Source organism: Patagioenas fasciata, chromosome 13 (genome assembly GCF_037038585.1).
Source record: "Patagioenas fasciata isolate bPatFas1 chromosome 13, bPatFas1.hap1, whole genome shotgun sequence".
NCBI lineage: Eukaryota > Metazoa > Chordata > Aves > Columbiformes > Columbidae > Patagioenas > Patagioenas fasciata.
The window spans coordinates 15005127-15026047 of NC_092532.1; the positions used below are offsets into that span (position 1 = coordinate 15005127).

The window sequence follows — 20921 nt, forward strand, 5'->3', positions numbered from 1 at the left end:
GCAAATGCTGGCAAACCCATGGCATGAAAACTTATCCTTCCACTGCCTCGGTTGTTCTGGGATCAGCAATCCAAGCTCAGCCAGCACTGCCCTGCTGACCACTGACCCTGCCTGGCCATTACACAAGAACCAAGTGGGATGGAAGCCTATTTGTGCCTTCACTGTACCTGAGATGTCACAGTAGACTGTTTCTTGATACACTCTGGCTTCTTGGGGTTTAAAGACGACATTAATTTCAGCTGAAGAATTTGGCCAGACATCTCCCTCCTAAAACAGAAGCAGACAGCAAACCATTTATCTTCAAACATTACATTTCTTGTTTTCAGCCACAGCCCTGTAGCCTATATTTAGAGCATCAATGAAGAGCAAGGAGCAAGCGACACTTATCAACAAAAGTTATGAGTTTGGAAGCAGCTGCGAAAAAACATTTTAAGTCCCTTACCTTTAGTGGCACCGGGTACAGGCGTTTTGTGAAACTAGGGGTACAATGGAGCAACCAAACTGGCTCATACTCCATAAAATCTAGCAGGATTTCTTCAGAGGTACCAGCTGGTCTAAGGAAAAGGTACCTCTCTCTCCAGCAAACCTTCCCATATATCCCTGTATCACTATGGCTACAAGAACACTTTTACTCTGACCAGGAGAGACTTAGCAAATCAAATGGGTTTTTCTCTTCTTAGTTACAAAGGTCCTGCTTCTTATATCCTTCACATGCATGTGTATTTAAGTGTATAATGCACTCCAGTGAGCCAGGGATCAGTGAAGAACAGACACCTTCCCCACTGCCAGCTGCTTCTGCCCCATGCCATGAGTGGTCAGCCAGCACGCAGGTTACAAAAGATCTGAGAATGAAGTTGAAAGTTGAATGTGTCCCCTTTGTCTCTGCAAAGTGAACACACTCCAGTTTCCCTGAACACAGGCTCAAACAAGGAAAGATGGGATTTGCTAACAGCTCCACACCTCTTTCAACCAAAAATCAACTAAAATAACTTCCTTGTCGTGCTTTGAGATTTAAGTCTGGGCCATGCTACCAGTGTTTCTGTAACCGCCTGTGCTTCCTTGGGAGCCTTGTCACTCATTTTTGGAGGCATCCCTGGTTTGTAAAGCTTCTTACTCACTTCTTGCAACTGGTTTAAATAAAGGCACCACTTATATCCCTTCAACCACTACATCACAAATGTCTGTTCATGCATTTGTTGACAAATACATGCACCTCTGACAACTCTAGTAATACTCTACCAAGAATGAAAAGTGTAGCTTATAGGAGGAGATAAAAAGAACGGAGTTATTTTTCTATCAAAGTGAGGCTTTGATTCTGCTTGCTGCTGGGTATGCTCAGCACTTTGTCCAGGAGAGTCCAGAACTGACTGGAGCCTCCAGCACTCCTGCAGCATAAATATTAAATAACAACAATACTTCTCATCGACTTGGCACTTATAGCTCAAAGGACAGTCCCCACAAAAATTAAAGAGCTATGACATGGTGAGTTATTGGTCTGTAACTGCAAATAATTCCCTAATGCGCAGCCTGCTCAGAGTCAATAGAACAGAGGAAAGAACAGGCAGAGGAAACTTTTTCAACCACCAACAAACCAATAATAAAAAAAGGAAAGTCTGAAAGAATTAAGTCACTTGGGATTCTTTTCAAAACCTAGAGAAAACACATTTGCCAGATCAAATGTACTTCAGGTTTGTAACCAGGAAGCAACTGGATGAAGATGAAGCCTTACTAGATGACAACACATTTGCTTGAGGAAGCAGACTGGGGACATTAGCCTGCAACCCACAGCCAGCGTGCCAGATATCAGATCCCCAGGTCCCACAGGGATGCTGCAGGGAGACACAAGCATCCAGAGAGTTATCTTGGATTTACAGGAATAAAAAGCATTTGGGGTGCTCTGAACAACATAAGCTCCACTACAATGCCCGGGGGCTTGCCTAAGCCAAGCCACTGAGTGAAAAAAAATAACACTCAGATGACAGATTTCCCTAGTTCAGCTAATTAGAGACTAATAACTCATCAGTGCTCATCACCCAGCTGCTCACTGTGCATTTAACAGACTGAATTCAGTTGTCTCACACTGGGCAGACCATTCCTGGGGAGGGGGACATGCACTAGGCAGCTGCTTGTATTTGCTTCAAGCCCAACAGCTGCCGCAGAACACACATTTCAGTTCACCAGCGCTCTGTGTTCCTCCTTAAAGGGTGCTGAGCTGCCCAGTGGTGTGTTCTGATGCTCCAGCTGCTGTGGTCCTCTGCCCAGATACCTGCAGACAGCCCTTGTTCGGTTCCTATCCAGCAAAGGGTGCCTTGCCAGGCTGACCAGCACCATTGGCCACACAAACCATCACTGCTGATACACTGGGGAAGGACATCAAGGAAATGCTGAGAACAGTGACGATGCTTGAGGTCTTCACCTTACAGAGGAGCATAAAGGAGGGGAGGAGAACACAACCTGAGCCTTAAAACCAAAACGTAGGCATGCTGTAAAAGGGAGAGAAACTCAGCAATGAGTGGGAAATGAAATGAGCCACATTTCAGAACAGCCACCCAGATTAGTCTCCATTTTCTCTGTAGAGCCTCATATGCCAGACAGCAAGCCAGGGATAAGGTATTTGAACGAGACAGGACAGCAGTGGCAAGGCTGAGGATGAAAACTGATGCTGGGCTTTGACTACAGTTCTGCCATCAGGCTTATGAGGGCTGTACAGAGCCAGACTACCAGGGGCAGGCAGCTCAGTTTTCACTGGCTGACAGGCAATGCCTACTGTAAGCTGAGCATCTGATTTGTTGGGACAGTGTTATACCTTGCAAGACTTTGACACTGCTTTTTCAGATAGATAGCAAATTTCATACCATGTCATCATTTAGCGCAACATTGACTGCTCTAAAGCAAAGCTCATACAAACAAAAATGAGGTCTCATAGAGCCACATCATTCCTGGGAAACTTGAAGAACATCCCTCCTTCCACCAAGGCCAGAAAACATATCTTTGAGCCTAACACAGCAGTATCAGTCTTTCAGCTCAACTGTCTAACAAAATACTGTTTTGCTGCTCATTTCTACTGGATCACAAGCTGATGGTACTTACTGGTCTATTTTATGTGCTGCAATCAGATATATTGGCCCTGTGGACACTTGGGGCAGTTCGTTCATTACTCAGAGGCTGACAAATGCAATACATCTCCCTTTAATGGAAACAAGTGTAATACAATTCATAAGCAAAAATCAAGCTAAGCAGGAAAGGAAGAAAATTGAAAAGAACTGTTGGCCTGATGAATATGTATCTGCTAACAACAGTGCACTTTTCTAGCTGAGTGAGTTTAGCTGACTTTGGGATTTGACAAATTCCAAGGCCAGCACATCTGCGACAAATATAACCAACACAGTGATCTTACCCCACTGTTTCAGAGCACAGTAAAAGCAGCAATAGGGACAGACTTGGCAGGGCAGGGGACCTAGGAAGGTGGTGATAAGAGTGGGAGATCAGAAACAGCCCATGTTTGGTGTTCACAACAGCTCTGTCCTGCTATGAGCTGCATCCACATCAGCTGCCCTGCTCTCGTCTCTGCCAGTGGAGCTTTGGGTGAACCAGACTAGGAAGGAAAACTCACATGTTGCTTCATTAAACTCTGGCAGACAGTCCGATACTCTGCATGCCTGAGCCCCTAACATCACTTGCAGAGCAACAATTCCCAAATGCAGAGGTGAATACACACATGGAGACATAACAGAAATAGAACTTAATTTATAAAATAAATCAGTAAATTTCACTTCCCATTTTACAGTGCAGAGAAGCAGAGGCATAGCAAGGCTTTCACCCACCCCAGAGTCCATCCAGGCTCCTGCAGTACTTCCAATGCTCCTCTCAGGGCAGCAAAAACCCTCCAGGAGCTCCTTGGTGGCAGGACAGTACTGCTAGTACAGTTTCTCCGAGAAAGTCACAAGGTACAGAAGGAATAATGGTTGAATCTTCAAGGCCTGAATGCCCAAGCAGTCAGAAGATGTGTGAATATTCACATTTATGAACTTGATATATCTAACTCAGATCATCTACAGGGAGCCTCAGGCTACAAAGCCTACATCCCCTTGAATGTGGAAGTTGAACATCCCAGGTTCTCCACCAACCCGGGACACCTGAGTTGCGTGTCCAAGGCGGGCGGTGAGGATCCCTCTCCTCCCCAGAGTAATGTAAAAACCTTTGACAGTGCTCACACCACAGCAGCGGTGCGCCAGCCCCAGAAGTGCACGGCTACACACCATCTCATAGCCCAGAGAGCAGCCTCTGTACATGCCCTGGGCTCTCTGCTGACACTGGACGTTATACCAAGAGCTGCCCCATGGAACAACCTCTGCCAGTCACTGCAGTTTTGGATTAACCTGGTTTGAGATTTGCAACAACAATGCCCACACTTAACCTGGCCTCAGGGGACAAGTCCTCTTGCCACAAAACTGTCTTGTGCAAACAAGTCTACTTAAATACTCCTTCTCTCTCCTCTCTGGGACCTGTCCCCAGGAAACCCTTATCCCCAGCAGTCTCTGCATATCTAACAAGCACCAGGTAGCTGGACCCTGGCAGCAACACCCTGCCTCCCACTCAGTGCAAGTGTCCCAGCAGGACATCTCACATCAGCTCCTGGAAAGAAAGCTGTGCCTGCCTTCATGTTCACAGAAGATATTTGGAAACCAGCTGGCAAATGGAGGCAAGACATTGTCAGAGAGTTGGCTGCCCCAGCCGGGACTCACTGTCCAAGGCTCCCTCTGCTTACAGACAAGAGGGCACAGAAGGCAGGAGAGCAATATTAGGACTTTGCAATCTGCTCCAGCTTCCTGCCAGTCTCCATTTGGGATACGGGACATCACTCATGACATGGAAAGCTCTAGTTGTTCTGGCTTCTTCCCAATTCCTGCACCACCAATGCTGTCAGAAGGGGAACCAGAGCTGGGTCAGTGCCTGCATGGCATTTGTCCAACACTAGAATTTGATCCTGGCCCAAGGTAACCCAAACTGAACATCAAAACTGAACTTCCACTGCACCAAAAAAATACAGCTTCAGAGAGAACCTAGGAGAACATTGCAAGTGTACATCTCCAAACAGTGAGGGAGTAGAAATTAGTCCCTGCAGGTGGTACTCAAAGTGGCCGAATTCCTGGTGGAACAATTTGCTCAATAACACTGAGACCACAGTGACTGCTGCAACATTACTGGGGTATCTCTGTACATTGTGTTATTAACCAGAGTAGGAGGGAGCCCAGAGTTTTGGGCCCACACAGTTTCTTCTTTCACAACCTAAACAGACAAGGGTGCAGCACACAACCCCCCTTTACCACTCAGTGATGCACCAAGATCCAGACAAGGGACAGATCTCCCAACATCCGAGGAGTTGCTGGATCCCAAGGCACAGGCGGATGAGATTCCTCTAAGGCACCAGAGGAAACGAGTTTATGGACTGACAATAAAACCCATTCTTTTATATGCATCGGCACAGCTCTCTGGAACAATCCTTAAGCAGCATTATTGCTGGAGCCTTGCACTCATGTCCTCACTCCCAAGAAAAACTGCACCAGCAGCTAACAGACTCCATCTCTCAACCTCCTGATAGGAAATCACCATTCTGCAGAATTCAATGTATTTGGTGGGAAACTTCTGGCCGTAAGTCCACAGATAGTGTCCCTGTACTGTCAGGGAAGCTATAAGCCAGACCATTTGACTGCAAAGGTAGAGGACAAGAAGAAATAATCAGTTACACTTTATTCTACTATTCCATAGTTAAAACTAATTCTTTAAAGACATATCTATTCTGGGACACTTCTGTCATTCCTCCCTTCATTAATGCCATATATCAGTCCATAAAACCAGAAAAATATTGTGAGTTATTTCTCCCGGGAAGTTATAATAGGCTGTTGAAGACGTTCCTCACATTTCTGCTACCCAAAAGGGAAAAAAGAACTACTGGTTAAAAGGATATGCTTCATTACCCACCCTCACAGGCTACTGCTACACGCACATGAGCCTCGGGACACCTCGGGAGCCAGTGAGCTGCCTGGACTAGCGTGTTCTCTATAGGATGGCAGTTGAGTCATAGCACGGAAAACTACCATGGATGCTAACCAGGACAGAAATAAAACCGTGCAGTGCTGTGACCATGATATTGCAACACTTCGAGCTTAACATCAGCCTCAGACTGGCTAAAACTGGCAGGTGGCATAAAATACAGACTGTGGATGTCTGATGATACAGCACAACAACCCCAGCTGTTGTACCCTGGCTTTGCTACAGCATAAAACAACGTGACACGGGAGGGGACGGCACACCATGACTCAGATACAGAGATTATCTCTATGCAAGAGTTCAACCGCAAATACATTCAGATTGTTTTTTCCCTCCCTCTGCCCCTAAATAATGAGAATCTTCTAGTTCTCCACCAACCTGAGTAAGAAAAGCCAGTCTTGGAAATCTGGGCACCACCAATTGCTGGCCAAATGCCCTGATTTGTTTTGTAGAGGGGGGAAAGGTGACCCATAGCATGGAAATCACTGCTCGAAGCACACAGAAAACCAAAGACTAAGCTGGCAACAACAGTACCAAAAAGACACTCCAAGTGTATCCTGCTAGTTCAGGGCACTTAGGAGAAAGGCAGTGCCAAAGCCAACATCTGCCTCTTTCCACAAATAACTGAGCCCACAGCAAGCAGTGGGATGGACCACAGCTCCCACAGGAGATGGTACCTTCTGCCAAAAACTGAAGCGCTCTGCAGTAACCTCTCATTTGGATGGGGACCAGCTCGGTTCCCCAGCTGACGTGGAGGTTTGCAGGAACAAACGCCACTGTTACCTCCTGGCCCAACCTCTGGATCAAAACCAGCAACAGTTTCATAACATGGACATCTTGAAGACAACCTCCATCAGCTCAGAGTTAACACATGGCACTGAGGAGCCACTGCCAAGCAATGACAGGACAGGGATGACTTGTCAAGGTCAGTGGAATGGTAACAAATCCTTGTCCTCCCTTTCCTCTGGTTTCCATTTCCGAGGAGTCAGCTCCCACATGTCTGCAATGTGACTTAGAGCTAAGCTGTGGTGGGGAGGATGCAGCAAAAAGCAAGGCCTTTGTCCTTTGGTAGCCACCTGGGCTTCTATCACAGCTGCTTCTGCTGACATATCATGTGTATTTGCAAAAATAAATTAAACCAAATTTGAGATGTGCTCAGAAAGACAGAGTTGCATAACAGCTTGTTTCCCACAGGCTTGGACGGCTGCTCAAAATGTTCATGGTCACATGGTTATTCCAAAAATCACTGCCTCCTCTCTTCTGTTATTACTTTCCTCGGTGAGTTAACCCTACACAGACCGCAGTGACCTGCTGCAGCTTCTACAGACAGCAACACCTGAAAAAAAAACAGCAGAGCTTCTGCACAACCCCTGCAAAGCCGCTCTGCCCAGAAAGTGTTTCCAAGACTGTCCTGCCGTTAGCTCCCTAACTGCTGGAAACAATTATTTCCTCTAGTCAACTGTTAGCAAGGTTTGTTTATTTCTACAGGGTGCTCCCAGACATCACGGGTAGTCAGCGGGAAGAACAGAGCAGCCACTTTTGACCAAAAGGTCTGTAGGGCAGCAAGGCCACAGCTTTGGGGGGGATTCTCCCCCCAGTTGCCATTTATGTGTCAAGAAGGGTGTCTGTCCAGGCTAAAGGTTATGAGGCCATCGCCAGAGAGAAGGTTATGGAAGTCAATAGCAGTGGATTTTTTGATTCCACAATTGATAAAGAGGTGAAAATACTATCATTTGAGGTAAAGACACCCATATATCAGGAAGAGAAGAAAGACATAAGCAAAACTCTGAATGTGAAGCTGATTGTTCCATAAATAATTGAATTAATGGAAATCAAAGGGTTGATAATACTGGACAATGCAGAAAGGGAGAGACTTATGTAGTAGCCCACTTATATTCAGTCCTAGAACAAACTGTAACATTAACACAGCATTTAGGAACAATTTCCATCAAGACTTGAGGCCAGGCTACACTTAATGTCCGTACATCCTGACAGTCCTGAGAACCAGGACTCAGTACCATGGGCAGCCAGACTTCCAAACCTCACCTTAATGCACTTCAGGAGCTCAAGAGCAGGTTAAACTCACTGTGGAAACATAATCTAACTAATGAAGCGGGAGCCCTGGGACACACTCCAAAACCAGCTCTGACACACAGCAGGATGCTCTTTCTGCTCAGCTGATCAGCTTCCACTCTCAACAATATTCCAGTTGCTCTGACACAATCTCTTGGTCACATCACAGTGCTGTCAGCTACAGTGGTGTAAAACTGCAGTTGTGCTGACACTGGTGACTCTCAGCCTTATATGGGCTATAAGAATAGCCAAGAAGAGAACTTGATCCCCTTTCTTATGAAAAAAAAAATTAGTTTCACCTATTTTGAAATAAATAAGAAGTTGGAATTATTTTAGTATTTACTCCAAGATGAGGGACTTCACATTGCTCAGACAGCAGGCACTCTTCATCTCAGACCACGCAAATGCTCAGGATCAGGGCTCTGTTTGATTGAAGGACATAGGGTTTTGCTTGCGTAAACAGAAAAAAATAAAACAACTGTGCAAGAGAACTCAATCTGTTGAAACCTGCCAGCCTTGTGTCCAGGCTCACAGGTGACACTGGATGGGAGATTCAGACATGATGTAAGTCCAGGTTATATGAAGGGACTGTTACTTCTGTGATTAAACTTGGGCTGAATTCAGCCTCCTTTCCACAAAGGACCATTTCATCCTTCAGGTCAACACACAAACTGACAGTGCTCTAATATCCTTTGTTAATCCCCATACAGTATGTGCAATGTGTGCCCTTTAATCGATACTTCTGAACACTGTAAGGACACTTAAGTGCCCTTAATTTATAGCCCTTGCAGCAGAGCTCAGCTTTAGGCAGGTTTTGCTGTCTGTAGGGAACCCACAGCTCAGAAATGCTTCTTGCAACCAGCTCTCCCTGCCTCACTAGAAACCCAATGTCTTCTCTCTCAGCACATCAAAAGCCAGCTGATGCAGGGATCTGCCAAGTGACCTCATTCAGGGAGGAGGAGGAAGGGAGGGTCTCAGCTATCACTTACCACTGGCTCAATGGCGAAAATATCGTCAGAGAAAAGCATGGAATCTCCTTGCACCTTTGCCCTCTGGTTCTGGAAGGTGCGTGAGAGAAGGGAAAGGCGTTCTTGGAGAGTGGGGTCCACCATGCACTCCTTGAGAAAATAATCCCTCTTGTCCTCTTCCTGCCTCTGCAGACTGCGACACAGCCTGCAGCCATGGGAGAGACAAACCAAGCAGATAATTTAATAAACAACATGTTTGCAGAGACTGCCGTGTAAGCACAGGGGCAGCAGCACAGTCAAAAGAACAACAGCACAACAAGGGGCTGACCCTGAGCCACAGGGCCCCAAAATGGATCAGATTATCACTTGTTGCTTGCTGGCATAGCAGGTAGCTTTACTCCACACCTACAAGCTAACAAGGCTTTTTGAAAGCTAACAGTCCTCAAGAGAACCTTCTGGCTCAAAGCTACTGCCACAACTGATGGAGAATTCACCAAGCACCTCAGCTGGCTTTTCCTACCATAGAACTGCTCAGGGGAAGCAAATATAATCACAGACAGATCAAGGAGCACCCACTGCAGAACATCACTGGAAGGTGAGAGGAAGCTCAGTTTCAGCTGCAGGTTACTGGCATCACCCTTTCTCTTCCCTTTCAGGTCTGCAGGGATAACCAAACTATATTTGCTCTCTGTTCCCTGTACTGCTTTCCACCCAAGGATCCTGAAGCACTTCAAAAGCAAACCAAAGGATTCAGATATTGCATCACTTAGGTTAAATTAATGGGTTTATATGTAGGAAAACAAAGGCTCTGAGCAAGGAAGAGACTTCGCCCAGCATCACCCAATAAAGTCAGGACTTCTGACTTCTTTAAAGCATCTCCAAATCCAAACCTTACATCCGCCTTCGAACCACCTTATCTTTTTCCTCTTTTTGGCCTCCTTCGCAGAGCTTTGACACAGTTAATCTCTTCTTTACTTGGTAATTGTAGTAGAAATCATTCCAGTGCTTAAAGATCACAACCAAGAGATGAGAAGGGAATGGTGCTGCAGAGCAGTTGCTTCCTAGCTAGCATATTGCTGTCCTCCCTTCACGCTCCAGTCCCCTGGCCATGAAGAACCCGCAGGTGACAACTCTGGGGGGATGAGCGGAAAGCTCCATATGTACCAAATTGAGGCAATGTAGTATAAACAGGATAGTGATCATCACCCAGCTAAATTCAAATACAATTAGAAAGGAAATACAGTAACGGACATAACCAGCTGCACACAGACAGAGCCCCAGGCTAATGCTGTCACCAGTACCAAAAATACTTGCTGCAGCTACAGCTCCCCATGGAGTGTGATCGGAAATGTGTCTCCATGGCTGACTTATCAAGCTGTGCGTGACGAGGGTGTCCAGCCACTGAGATGAGCAAACCTACAATCCACCAACAGACAACAATCCTACCATTACCTCCCAGAAAGTCCTGCAGGAGGGAGACAGAGCAACCCCCTAGATAGACTTTTTAACAACTGGGCCTTTTGGGTCACATCCCACTGCAGGTTCCTGTGCTGCCTTCTGCCACAAAAACGTCCTCCCTGATCCAGAATCCCAAAAACTTCTCTGACAGCAAAACAGTGACCTTGGAGCTATGACCACCCCTAAGACTTCAAAGTAAGGAAGAAAAAAACCAGCCTCATCAGAGTCTATGACACAAACTGGCACAAGATAAAATGTGATTGGAAAAGAAATCAGGTCAAATTCTGCTATGGAGAAACTTGGTTATTTCTGAGGGGAAAGAGGATCAGTTGGGGCTGAGACTGAAACAGGCAGGTGGGAAAAAATGACAAAGGAATGGTCCAGGGAAGTATCAAGAGAAGGTCGTGAGATTTTCTTTTAACACAGTGAGCTTCAACAGAAGTCACACACTGTGTAATTAAAAATAGAGAACAATGGAAAACTAGTTTTGGCCTTCAAGGCATTTCTGACCTAATTATACTGATCTTTATTTGCTCAGAAGCCCTTTAAAAGTGTTCCAGTTTAAGGCACTTTCCTGATCAGCTGTGAGCTCTGACTAGCTCCTATTTACCTTACCTACATCCACCCAAATCCAAAAAGTCACACAAGGATTCCCTAAATCCCCCAAGCTTTTAAGTGCAATTTCCCATTCTCTCCCCACTATGGGCTGTTTCTCTGCTGCCTGAAACAGGAATTTCAAAGCTTCAAAGACACCCTTTGAAGATACTGCTTCATCTGTTACCACCATGAAAACGGGTTGCTGAAGCCCAAATGCACATCCCAGGTCCCTGGGCTGCCCCACCTTCCCCACAGAACCCTCCACCTCCAAACTCTCCCCAGCCTCCAAGGAAGGGTAGAAACACCTTGTGCTTAAATCAGGACAGTGCAAGGCAAATCAACAGCAAGGTGGGCTCACATTTCTGGGCCAATGAAGCGCTCTACCTTGCACATTGCTGGAAAAAGAGCCTGCCATCTCAAGGCTGAAGTGCAGGAAATTGCAGGGACTACCCTAATAGTTATGTTACCAGCAGCTACGTTAAGTTCCAGGTAATGAGTGCTGACACTTTCTTCAGCCTCATGTACCCCCTGTAGCCCACGGACCTCTGGACCTCAGTGGTTTGTGCTCCCACGAAACATAATTTGCTACTCAGTCATTGCAATCAAAGCTTTCTTCCCCAAATCATCACCCTCAGCTGGAATACGGGTAGAGCTGGGATAGGAAGTACTGAGCTCTGTTACCCTGAAGCCCAGGGACACATACCTTGACACTGTAGATGGTTTACTTGTCCTAAACCATCCAAAAGCACCAACATCCCTCTGAGGCCATACATTAGTTTTACCCTTGAGCAGTACACTTTACTGAAATGAACAATTCAAACAAACCTCAGCTTCTGCTGATCCTCCTCTTCCTGATTAACAAATGCCTTCCACTGGAAGTGGGCTATGATTTCACTCCGATTGTGGATGACCACGGATCTGTGGTTTGACAGTGCGAGGTATGTCTTCTCAACTGTTACAGAGTTCCTGTCCAGCCTGATGTTGACATCTACAGCTGCTCCATAAAGGCTTGTGTGAATATCTTCACCTGGAACAAAGATTAGTCTCTGCTTATCATACTTGTGGAGGGAAGTACAAGGAATAAAGCAAACCACAAGTAACAGAAGAAAGTGTCACAGCTCTTAGCAGTATCAACCGCTCCACAGATCAGTACGTTTATCACATCCTGATAGCTGCCTATGTACAGAACAAGAATATCTTGGACAGTACCTTAAGCACCTTATTTCTGAGCATGTTTGTAGAGATTTTTTCCCAAGGTGACAGTATGTACAGTGAGATTTTTCAGGTGTGCCCAGGTGGCCTTTGGGTTGCCATCCTACTCAGGTCAGAGGGAATTCTGCATCCAAGACATTCAGGTGACTTTGAGGTGTCCCATGTGGGTCACAGCTCACCCAGGGTCTCCTGCAGACACACCACCAGTGTTGTCTCTCTCCTGGATCCCCTGTTGCTGACAAACAAAGGTGTGTGGGGACACACAGGCAGAAAAGGGAGGTTCAGAGGAAGAAGCGAAATGACAGCCCACGGCAGGATGAATGGTCTGGGAAATGTGAATAAGGTAAAAAAACCATCATGATTTGTCATGGAACAGGAACCCAAGGGCCCAAAATGGTTTTATTAGTAAGAAATTACACAACAGTAGTAATACTTCTGCAGAGAACACTCCTTCCTTTGTAACACACTGCCATTGGCTGCTGCAGATGCTAACACCTATAAATCCAGAGAGCAACCGGACAAATTCTTGGAAGATGAAACCATCAGAAGCTATTAGATAAAGATGAGAATAAAGCCTCCAGCACAGAAAAACACTAACACCAGAGCCCCCAGGGCAGAAAAAGCATATGCAGTGCCTGTTTCTACACGCTTTACTGAGCATCCCTTATAGCTGCTCTCCTGGAGCTGGGGATGCAGGCAGCCTCACGCTCCTGGCTGCAGGACTCTTTTGAAGGCCAGAGGGTTTGCTGGAGCGTTTTCAACCACAAAGAAAAGTATTTGACATCTTGCTGAATATATAAACCCAGAAATTGCTGGGTACAGTAGAGCGTGGAGAGATGCCAGCGAGTCAGGAGGAAGGCGCAGAGCTGTCTGCCAGGCAGATGAACCGACACCGAGAGCAGAGCTGTCAGGGTTGGCCAAGGGCAGCTGCAGACTTCATGTCTTGGGTGCTAAATTAGATGTGACATTTCATTTAAGACTCTTGGTTGTTTAATATATAAGTTTAAAAAAAAAAATCTCTGTACTATAACAGTGATGTAGCACTAGGTATTTCACTTGACAGGGTAATGTCCATGGTGTGTAGTTTGGGATGCTTTGCTGTCATGAAAGCACATTCACTGAATTGCAACATATCTGCCCTATCATTATTTACACAATACAATCTTATTACAGGTTGTCAATTTTCTCATTCTTACACACTTTTGATACATTTCCCACCGATGGCAGGACATACTCCCCCTCCGCAACCCAATCAAAGCAAGACCTGAACTTGAAAATAAAAGCTAGACATTTTTGTACAGCAGTAGAGCAGATGCTCTGGGTTGTGCACTCCTGAACAATGCTCTTTGACACAGCAGAAACCCCACCGTACTTTATTCCAGGACCCATCTGCACGACTATGGATGTATCTGAACACATCATGATAACTTTTCATAATCCTGTAGAATGAAATCTATCTTTGGGTCAACCTCCGTGGGGCCTGCTGTGCAGGGAAAAAAGAGAGGAAATTTACAGAAGAGCTAAAACATCCCTTCTGAATTCTTCTAATACTACATGATCAGCCTGGTGGCAAGGGAGAATGGTTTTCAGAGCAGCACAAATTGTTTTCTAATAGAAAGACAAATCTTGTTTAGCCTGAAAGGATAGCTCAATGAATGGATGAGCAAACCTTTGAATAAGATTTCAAAACAAATTTTGGGGTTTATGAAGAGTGGCTTGCTAGCATTCAACACCTGGTACTTTCCTTCAGTGATTTCTGCTTTAAATACTAGGAAACTGGTAGTCAGATTGATTAGACTGAATAGAAACAAGATAGCACCCTGCTGCATTTTGTCTTCACTGAGAGGTATTCTTCCTTTCTCCCTGTCACTCCCTCTTTGCTGAATTCGGATTTAAGATGTTTTGAGTGCATGAGGGCCAAATTTGAAACATTTGGGGAGCATGGAAAGCAAGTTTAATTTCATTTACCCAGTTTGTCAAAAGATTGTCCCTTGTTCTCCTCTTTTCTATGAAGACAACTGAAGAGAGACAAGTCCTGCTGCTTTGTCAGTGAAAATACAAGCAAGCAGTGAAAGCAGAGCTCTTCACTCTGAGTGTTTTTGTACTTCCACATCAATCTGTGATAAGTAATACTTTTGCTCCTGCTACTGTCATATCTAACTGTTTCCCATTCTTGTTTTTCACCCAGCAAGCCAAGGACTGCCATTACCACTTCACCGCAAGAGTCACCAGGCTAAGTGACCCCTGACCAGCTAGCGGAGTCACCTACAGCTGCATCCAGCCCTCCCCGCCAGATGCTTTTTGCTGCACCTCCCGCAGAGCCACCGCTGGATCAGAGTCAGAAGCACCAGTGGCGTCACCCAGGAGGTGTGCTGGGGCTCCGCTGGCCTGTGAACTGCCACCTGTCAGCCCGCACGCTTGCATTTCCAGCACTACAGCAAAACACGTAGCAGCAACAGGCATTTTTAAGTGTTTCTTCAAGGCAGTGTTCACAAGCTACCCTCAGACACTTAAATCATCACATTATTTACTCCAGCCCTAAGAGCAGCTTGTTTATAAACCTCACCACTAAATAACTGCTGCTGCTAACAGGGATGTTTCTAAAGAATCATTTCCAGGCTACAACAAAGATCAGGGCACTCTAATCATTACTACTGCCACAACTGCTGCTGTTAACAGCCAGAGGTCTCTAGCCTCAGCAAAACCCCCACTGAGTCCATGTCACACATTGCAAGAGGAGAATCTCTACTCCAAAGACAATACAAGGAACCATAAGGCAATAGATGGGAAGGAAGAAAGACGTAGAAAACAACAACCAGCCAGCAGCAGTCTATGGGACTGGTTACAGGCTCTTCAGACAGCTTTCCTGCACTTGAGAAGTCATCTCATTTTCAATCAGGTTCCTAGTTGTGTATCCTTCTCTAATGGGGCACCCAAAGTACTCCCCATTACCTTCCCTGCACCGTGTTTAGGAAGATCTGTTTGCCTTGTTATAGGATGAAATACTCTGGCACAGGAATATCTGGGAGCCAGCACAGAGCCTTTGTTATGCCCAGCGTGAAGGAGCCTCGTAGAATGTATTGAAAAGGACAATGAAACCATCAGATGATGAAAGGTTGTGCTGCTGCATATCCAGGATGCCGCAGGCTATTTTTAATCATTACTGCTACTAGAATAATGATACACTGAGGTACCTGACTGGCTGAAACATTGCTTTTCAGAAAATAGTGCAGGAACTTTCATTCTGATTGCCTGGCAAAGACATGCCCAATATACCACTTAATAAATCAATAACCCTTCAAGCTGTTCTTCTGCTTCTCAGCAGATGCTGATTGATCCACAAGGAAAGGAGGCTAATGAATGGTCAGTTCTGCCCTGAAACGCATCCAGAGTTAACAACCCTGAAGAAAGTATTAGTGATTTCTACTGATAATAGGGCAGACAAACTGCAGTTGACGATGACCTGAAACGAGAGATGAAAACCACATTCTTCCAGAAATCTTTCACGTGCTAAAAATGGGCTATGTGCAGTCACGTGGAAGTCAGTTTCTGTGCATACCTGCGGATGAAAAAAACAGCCAAAAGGAGATTATTTTTTTTTAACTTTCAAATGACCCTCCTAGTATACACACCCCAGTCAGTGCTCATGGAGTGAACTCCACGTGAGGCTTCAGCAGGGTTTTGTCAGGAAGGGTGTTACGTAGTTGTGGGGCTATAAAGCTGTGCAAAAAAAACCTCAAGCAAATGAAGCGCATACTTAATTCCCCTTTTTCTACCCTCAAAGTGACAGACCATCTGTCTTGAAACAGAAGACCCTGCAGAGCAAACAAAGGCCGTACTCTGTGCAAGAAGCAGAACAACCTTATCTAAACCACTGTAAAAAAATCATTATTACAAACAGTTCTACAGAAAGGGAAAACAGACAAACAGTTGTTACCTATTAGCTGTTCTAACATCAACATTTGGAAGACCAATTAGACTACCCATCAATCTTATTGATTTGGACTACAAAATCCTATAACCAATCAATTGTATAAATTATTAGTTACCAATCCTCACTCTGTTGGGGCACTGCTACTGTTACAATGCCAAGTCAACATAAAATTGCACAAGCACCTATTTACACCTTTTTTGCCTACAATATATGCCTCTTTCCGCTCATTCTGAAGCAGACATTCAAGAACATAAGTCATAAACCAGACACGCTGCTGGGAATTCTCATGAGTGAAGAAAGAAAAGCCCAATCTGCACTCGCTACCTACAACCAGCACAAAGAAAAAGAACCCTTAGCAAATTTTTTAAATGCCTTATAGTCCAAGGAAAAGCTAAAGAAGCCTCTTGAATAGTTGCAGAATCAGAGTCTGGCTTACACCTTAAGATGACACAAGAAACAAGATCTTATTTGAAAACTCGGAGAATAAAGTGTGTTTCTAACCACCCACCACCACTAAACATAAATTTAAAAGAATACATCATTTAACACACAATAGTGAAGCTTCAGAGGCAGAAGAGGTGGCTGCTTCATAGGAAGCAGATATCCCCACCTCTCAGCACTTGTAAGAAGCCCCTATAAATCTGCCTTGTGTTGAAGGAATGGAGAATTGCACGAACACTACAAACACGAATAGCAATGGCACACAACAGTGGCCACAGAAGCTCAGGGTCTGTAGCCACAAATGTAGCTCAAAAGTAACTTAATGCTACTCATAGCAACATCAGAGCCCTGCTAAACACTCGCACAAGACTAAGATTAGAACCAGAAAATGTTTTTTTCTATTCCTACCCTGGTAGCCTGCATAAGGAGGACTCGGATAACTATCTAACAAGGGAGCAAGTTTGCTCATGGAAGTATCGAGTCTCCTTCATTCCACCTCCATTCGGGCTGAAGTCAGGACAAATTGAGAGCACTCAGCAACTTGAGTGATCTCAGGAACATAAAATGCAACACAATGAGGGCTAAACCTCAGTTAAACCCTGCTGCCTATCCACATCTATCAGTGGATTTACAAAGACGAAAAAAGAAAGGAAAAGGCTTGATCTAGAGACTAAATCAATAGGATTTTCATTTCATTTTCAAACAAGTTCCTGGAAGCCATTGATTGCAATGCCAGCCTTGCAAGACAGATGACAAGACCTTTGGTAGAAAGGGGGTTCTTAAAGGAAAGAGAACAGAGCGATGCAAAGGTGCGTCTTCTCTCTAAAGTCTACACAAACAGATGAATATCACAGCAAGGCACCGCTTTTCTCGGATGCTTTATCCTTGTAGGTAGCTGAGATTTGCAGAGGTGCTGGCACATACCTGCTACAGTCACTTGTTCAGCCTCAAAGAGCAATGAACAACCAGGGCTGGGATTTAATGAGTTTCCTGCATGTGTACAGGGAATCACTAACACCACCAAGCCCTTGCATGGGTGGCCTCATTTACCAAAGCAAGCCGACTCAGCTAAAACCAACATCAAGTTAACCTAAAGAAAGGGATTCAGCATCCCGACACATTTACATTCCCAGATGACAGCCCCATGCTGATCCAGGCAGGAGCTGAACAGTCACTGATGCAGGTGGCAACTCCCCTTGGCCTCTTTGCAATGTGATGCAGCCTCTACGAGAGTTTATCCCCACCGCCAAGATGCAAAGGCTTTGCTTCCCCTGCAGCCAGTCAAGCACACCCGGTTCTGCAGTTACCCATCGTCTTCACCAAACCCAAATGGCTCTAATATATCACGTCAAACTCGCTGTCATTCCATGGGTGACTAAAGAGCTCCACCATCAGCTCCCTAATTAGTAGTTTTTTAAGTATGCCTTAATTTTTCCAGTGATCTCATGCCTCATTTTCCCCATTTGAGATTAAATGTCAGTGTTTTCTCCAGCTGGCAGTTATCACTCGTGGCTCCAGAGGCTGCTGCAGCTCAGAAGAGCTGTTGTCTGTGGTTAGACCAAGAAGGGCAGAGGCATGTCAGGGCATCCTGTGAAGGGTAGAAGACCTGGATTCACCTCTGATACCCCCCTGAAACCCTGAGCATCACTGCCACACTAAGTACAGCAATTCCTATTCACCTCAAGATGTACCCAGGAATTTTTAAATTCTTTTTTCTTCTTACATTGCCCCAAGGAAATCACATCTATCCTACAAGCGTTCATGCTGGCTTAAAGGGAAAGATCATAGACCTGCTAATCTCACTGCAGACACCAATAGGGCCAATGGTCACAGACAAAGTCCACAGAGGCAGATACTGCTCAACCCAAACTGCACAACATGGTAGTTCTCTGGTGCCAAAAGCCCCTGCAGCAATGCCCTTAGCACAGCTTAAGTACCTGGCTGTTGGACAACCTGCAGGACTGGAGAGGACCACAGGAGAGACTAGAGGGACATCTCAGGCGAGGGTTTCCTTCTCCAAAGCTGCAGCCTAATGTTATGTAATATGAGGCTGATGTTCTGCCTCACATCAAAAGCAAGCAGCAATGGGAGGGAGGAAACAACCCTGGGGACCCAATACTTTCAGGGTCAGCCAGTAAAGCTCAAAGGCAGGGGAATAAGACAGCCAGACCCTGCCCTGATCTAGGGCAGGGCAAAGCTCAGCTCCACATCACCTCCAGACTTGGAGTGTGCTGCACTGGAGAAACATTTAGCTGCTCTCTTCTCCCACATAGGAACAACCTGATTTTGGCAGAGAGCAAGCTTTGCTCCCTCGGGCTCAGGAGGGGAAACATTACTTCATCCACTTCCTACAAGGACAGTAACTAAATCAACGCAGGAAAATTAATCCCATCTGATTGACAGCTATGGAGCTGGAGGCAGAAACTGCCCACATCTTCTACCTGCCTTTGGAGTAATTAATTAAGGAGCTAAGGCTGAGCTCTGCCTTGCCCTGGGCTTGCAGAGCCACAGAGGATGCTCTGAGCCTGGGTCTCTGATCCACAGCAAACACACTGATATTTGCTTTAGAAAAGCTTCTGCTCAGGAACTGTCAGCCCTCCTATAAATTGTGTAGGAAGTTGAGGGAAAACAGGGTATTAATCTGCCAAACACCCAGATGGTTCCTCAGCAGGCTCTTAGCACAAGGCCGGAGGCTTCCACCAAGACTAAAACCACTGAGAACTATTCTGGAGCCACAGGTTACGTCTCTTCTGGGGAAGCTGCTTTCTGGAGTTCTGCACCAAGGGGAGACAGGACAGTAATGGAGCAGACATTACTGCTTGAGGGCTGGCTCTTAGTTATGCTGTCTGCTAAAACTCACATACAAGTACTGACTCTGATCTCTCCACTCAAAGAGGGCGAGATCCTGCCCCCAGGCTTTTGCTTCTGTGTTATAGCCTCACAGAGCCACTGAAGGAAAATGATCTGTATAATTACCCTTATTACTGACAGCAATAAAAGCATCTCAATATATAGTGTCTGTCAGGCACACACAAGCTCAGTGGGGCTTTGCTAATTACTGAAGTTTCCTGTGCTGACAAAGGGATCCCAAGGGATGCAGCAACCGATGGGATAAAAATCCTGTAGGGAGGACTTTCAGTGCTGCACAGCAGATCTCCCAGTCTTAAAAGCACATTGTAGCCCTTGCCACAGAGTCCCATGCGCACTGCAGGAACCCACAAACAAGCACAGAATCTGGCCTTACGCCCTGAAGACCACCCATCGTATCATACTTCTTCGAGACAGAAGTCTAATGTAAGTCAGGGTTTAGGGAGCTCTGAGCAGAGAAGTCATTCTCCTTCCAAAACTCCCAGCATTTCTTCAGCATGTCCTGTCTCCAGTAGCCACCTTCACTTGCATTGAGCATCTGCTGTAGCTGTTATTGTTTCTGGGTGCTACGGGACTGATGAGTTTGTTTCTCAGCTCCAGCACAGCTCTGGGAAGCTGTCACACATCTCCTTAACCATGTGTCCCTGAGCAAAGCTCACGCTCCCACACCAAACTTGTGATATATGGTCAGGTTGCAATGAATGTTGTAACTGCAGCAAATTGGGTTTGATGTACAAACAGTAGCACTCAGGGCAACCATCCTGCGCATCTCGCTTGAGAGCTAAGAGAATATCTAAGCTTCATGAATACTGACTTGTTTGAAACAAGACTTAACTCCACAAACTTACTTTCTCTCATCCACATGCGGAAAAAATCATCTGGGAAGGGCTAAGCCACCAACCAGACATTCAAGTGATCCTGAACACAGAACTCTTTCCAAATCAGTATGTGTGCTCAGCACCAGGCTTCAGAAATCCCTTCTGATGCCATCATCTGATCTTAAGGTGATGACTAGAGATGTGCTGTAGCCCAGAACATCCTAAGTCACCTTCATCTCAGGATTGGCTGGGATTTTTCATATCCAAACATATGTGCATTAGGGAAATGGAGGAGTTTGGACATGTAAAGCTCTGAACATCAGATTTTCATTGTAATTCATTATGCTTTTAGCAGCAAAGACATTTTCTTCGCACTCATCTGTAAAGTTTGTAGGAACAGGACTAACATCACATGTACAGTCTATACAGGGACAGTACCTGTATTCCTAACCAGGACAGTCTAGAGGGTGCACAATTTAAATCAATCAATTAACAGGCAAA

At 45.5% G+C, this 20921-nt stretch overlaps 1 protein-coding gene across 5 annotated transcripts in view; it reads right to left on the bottom strand.

Moving 5' to 3' along the window:
• The window catches only part of HYDIN (HYDIN axonemal central pair apparatus protein), a 144614-nt gene that overhangs the window by 95876 nt on the left and 27817 nt on the right, over positions 1-20921 (bottom strand). For all 5 annotated transcript variants that reach the window (XM_071814217.1, XM_071814219.1, XM_065848077.2 and 2 more), the window contains exons 8-10: positions 11973-12174; positions 9114-9297; positions 168-267 (exon numbers count right to left, since the gene is read on the bottom strand). In XM_071814217.1, the coding sequence (XP_071670318.1) occupies positions 168-267; positions 9114-9297; positions 11973-12174 (486 nt within the window). The remainder of the gene's footprint in view (positions 1-167; positions 268-9113; positions 9298-11972; positions 12175-20921) is intronic.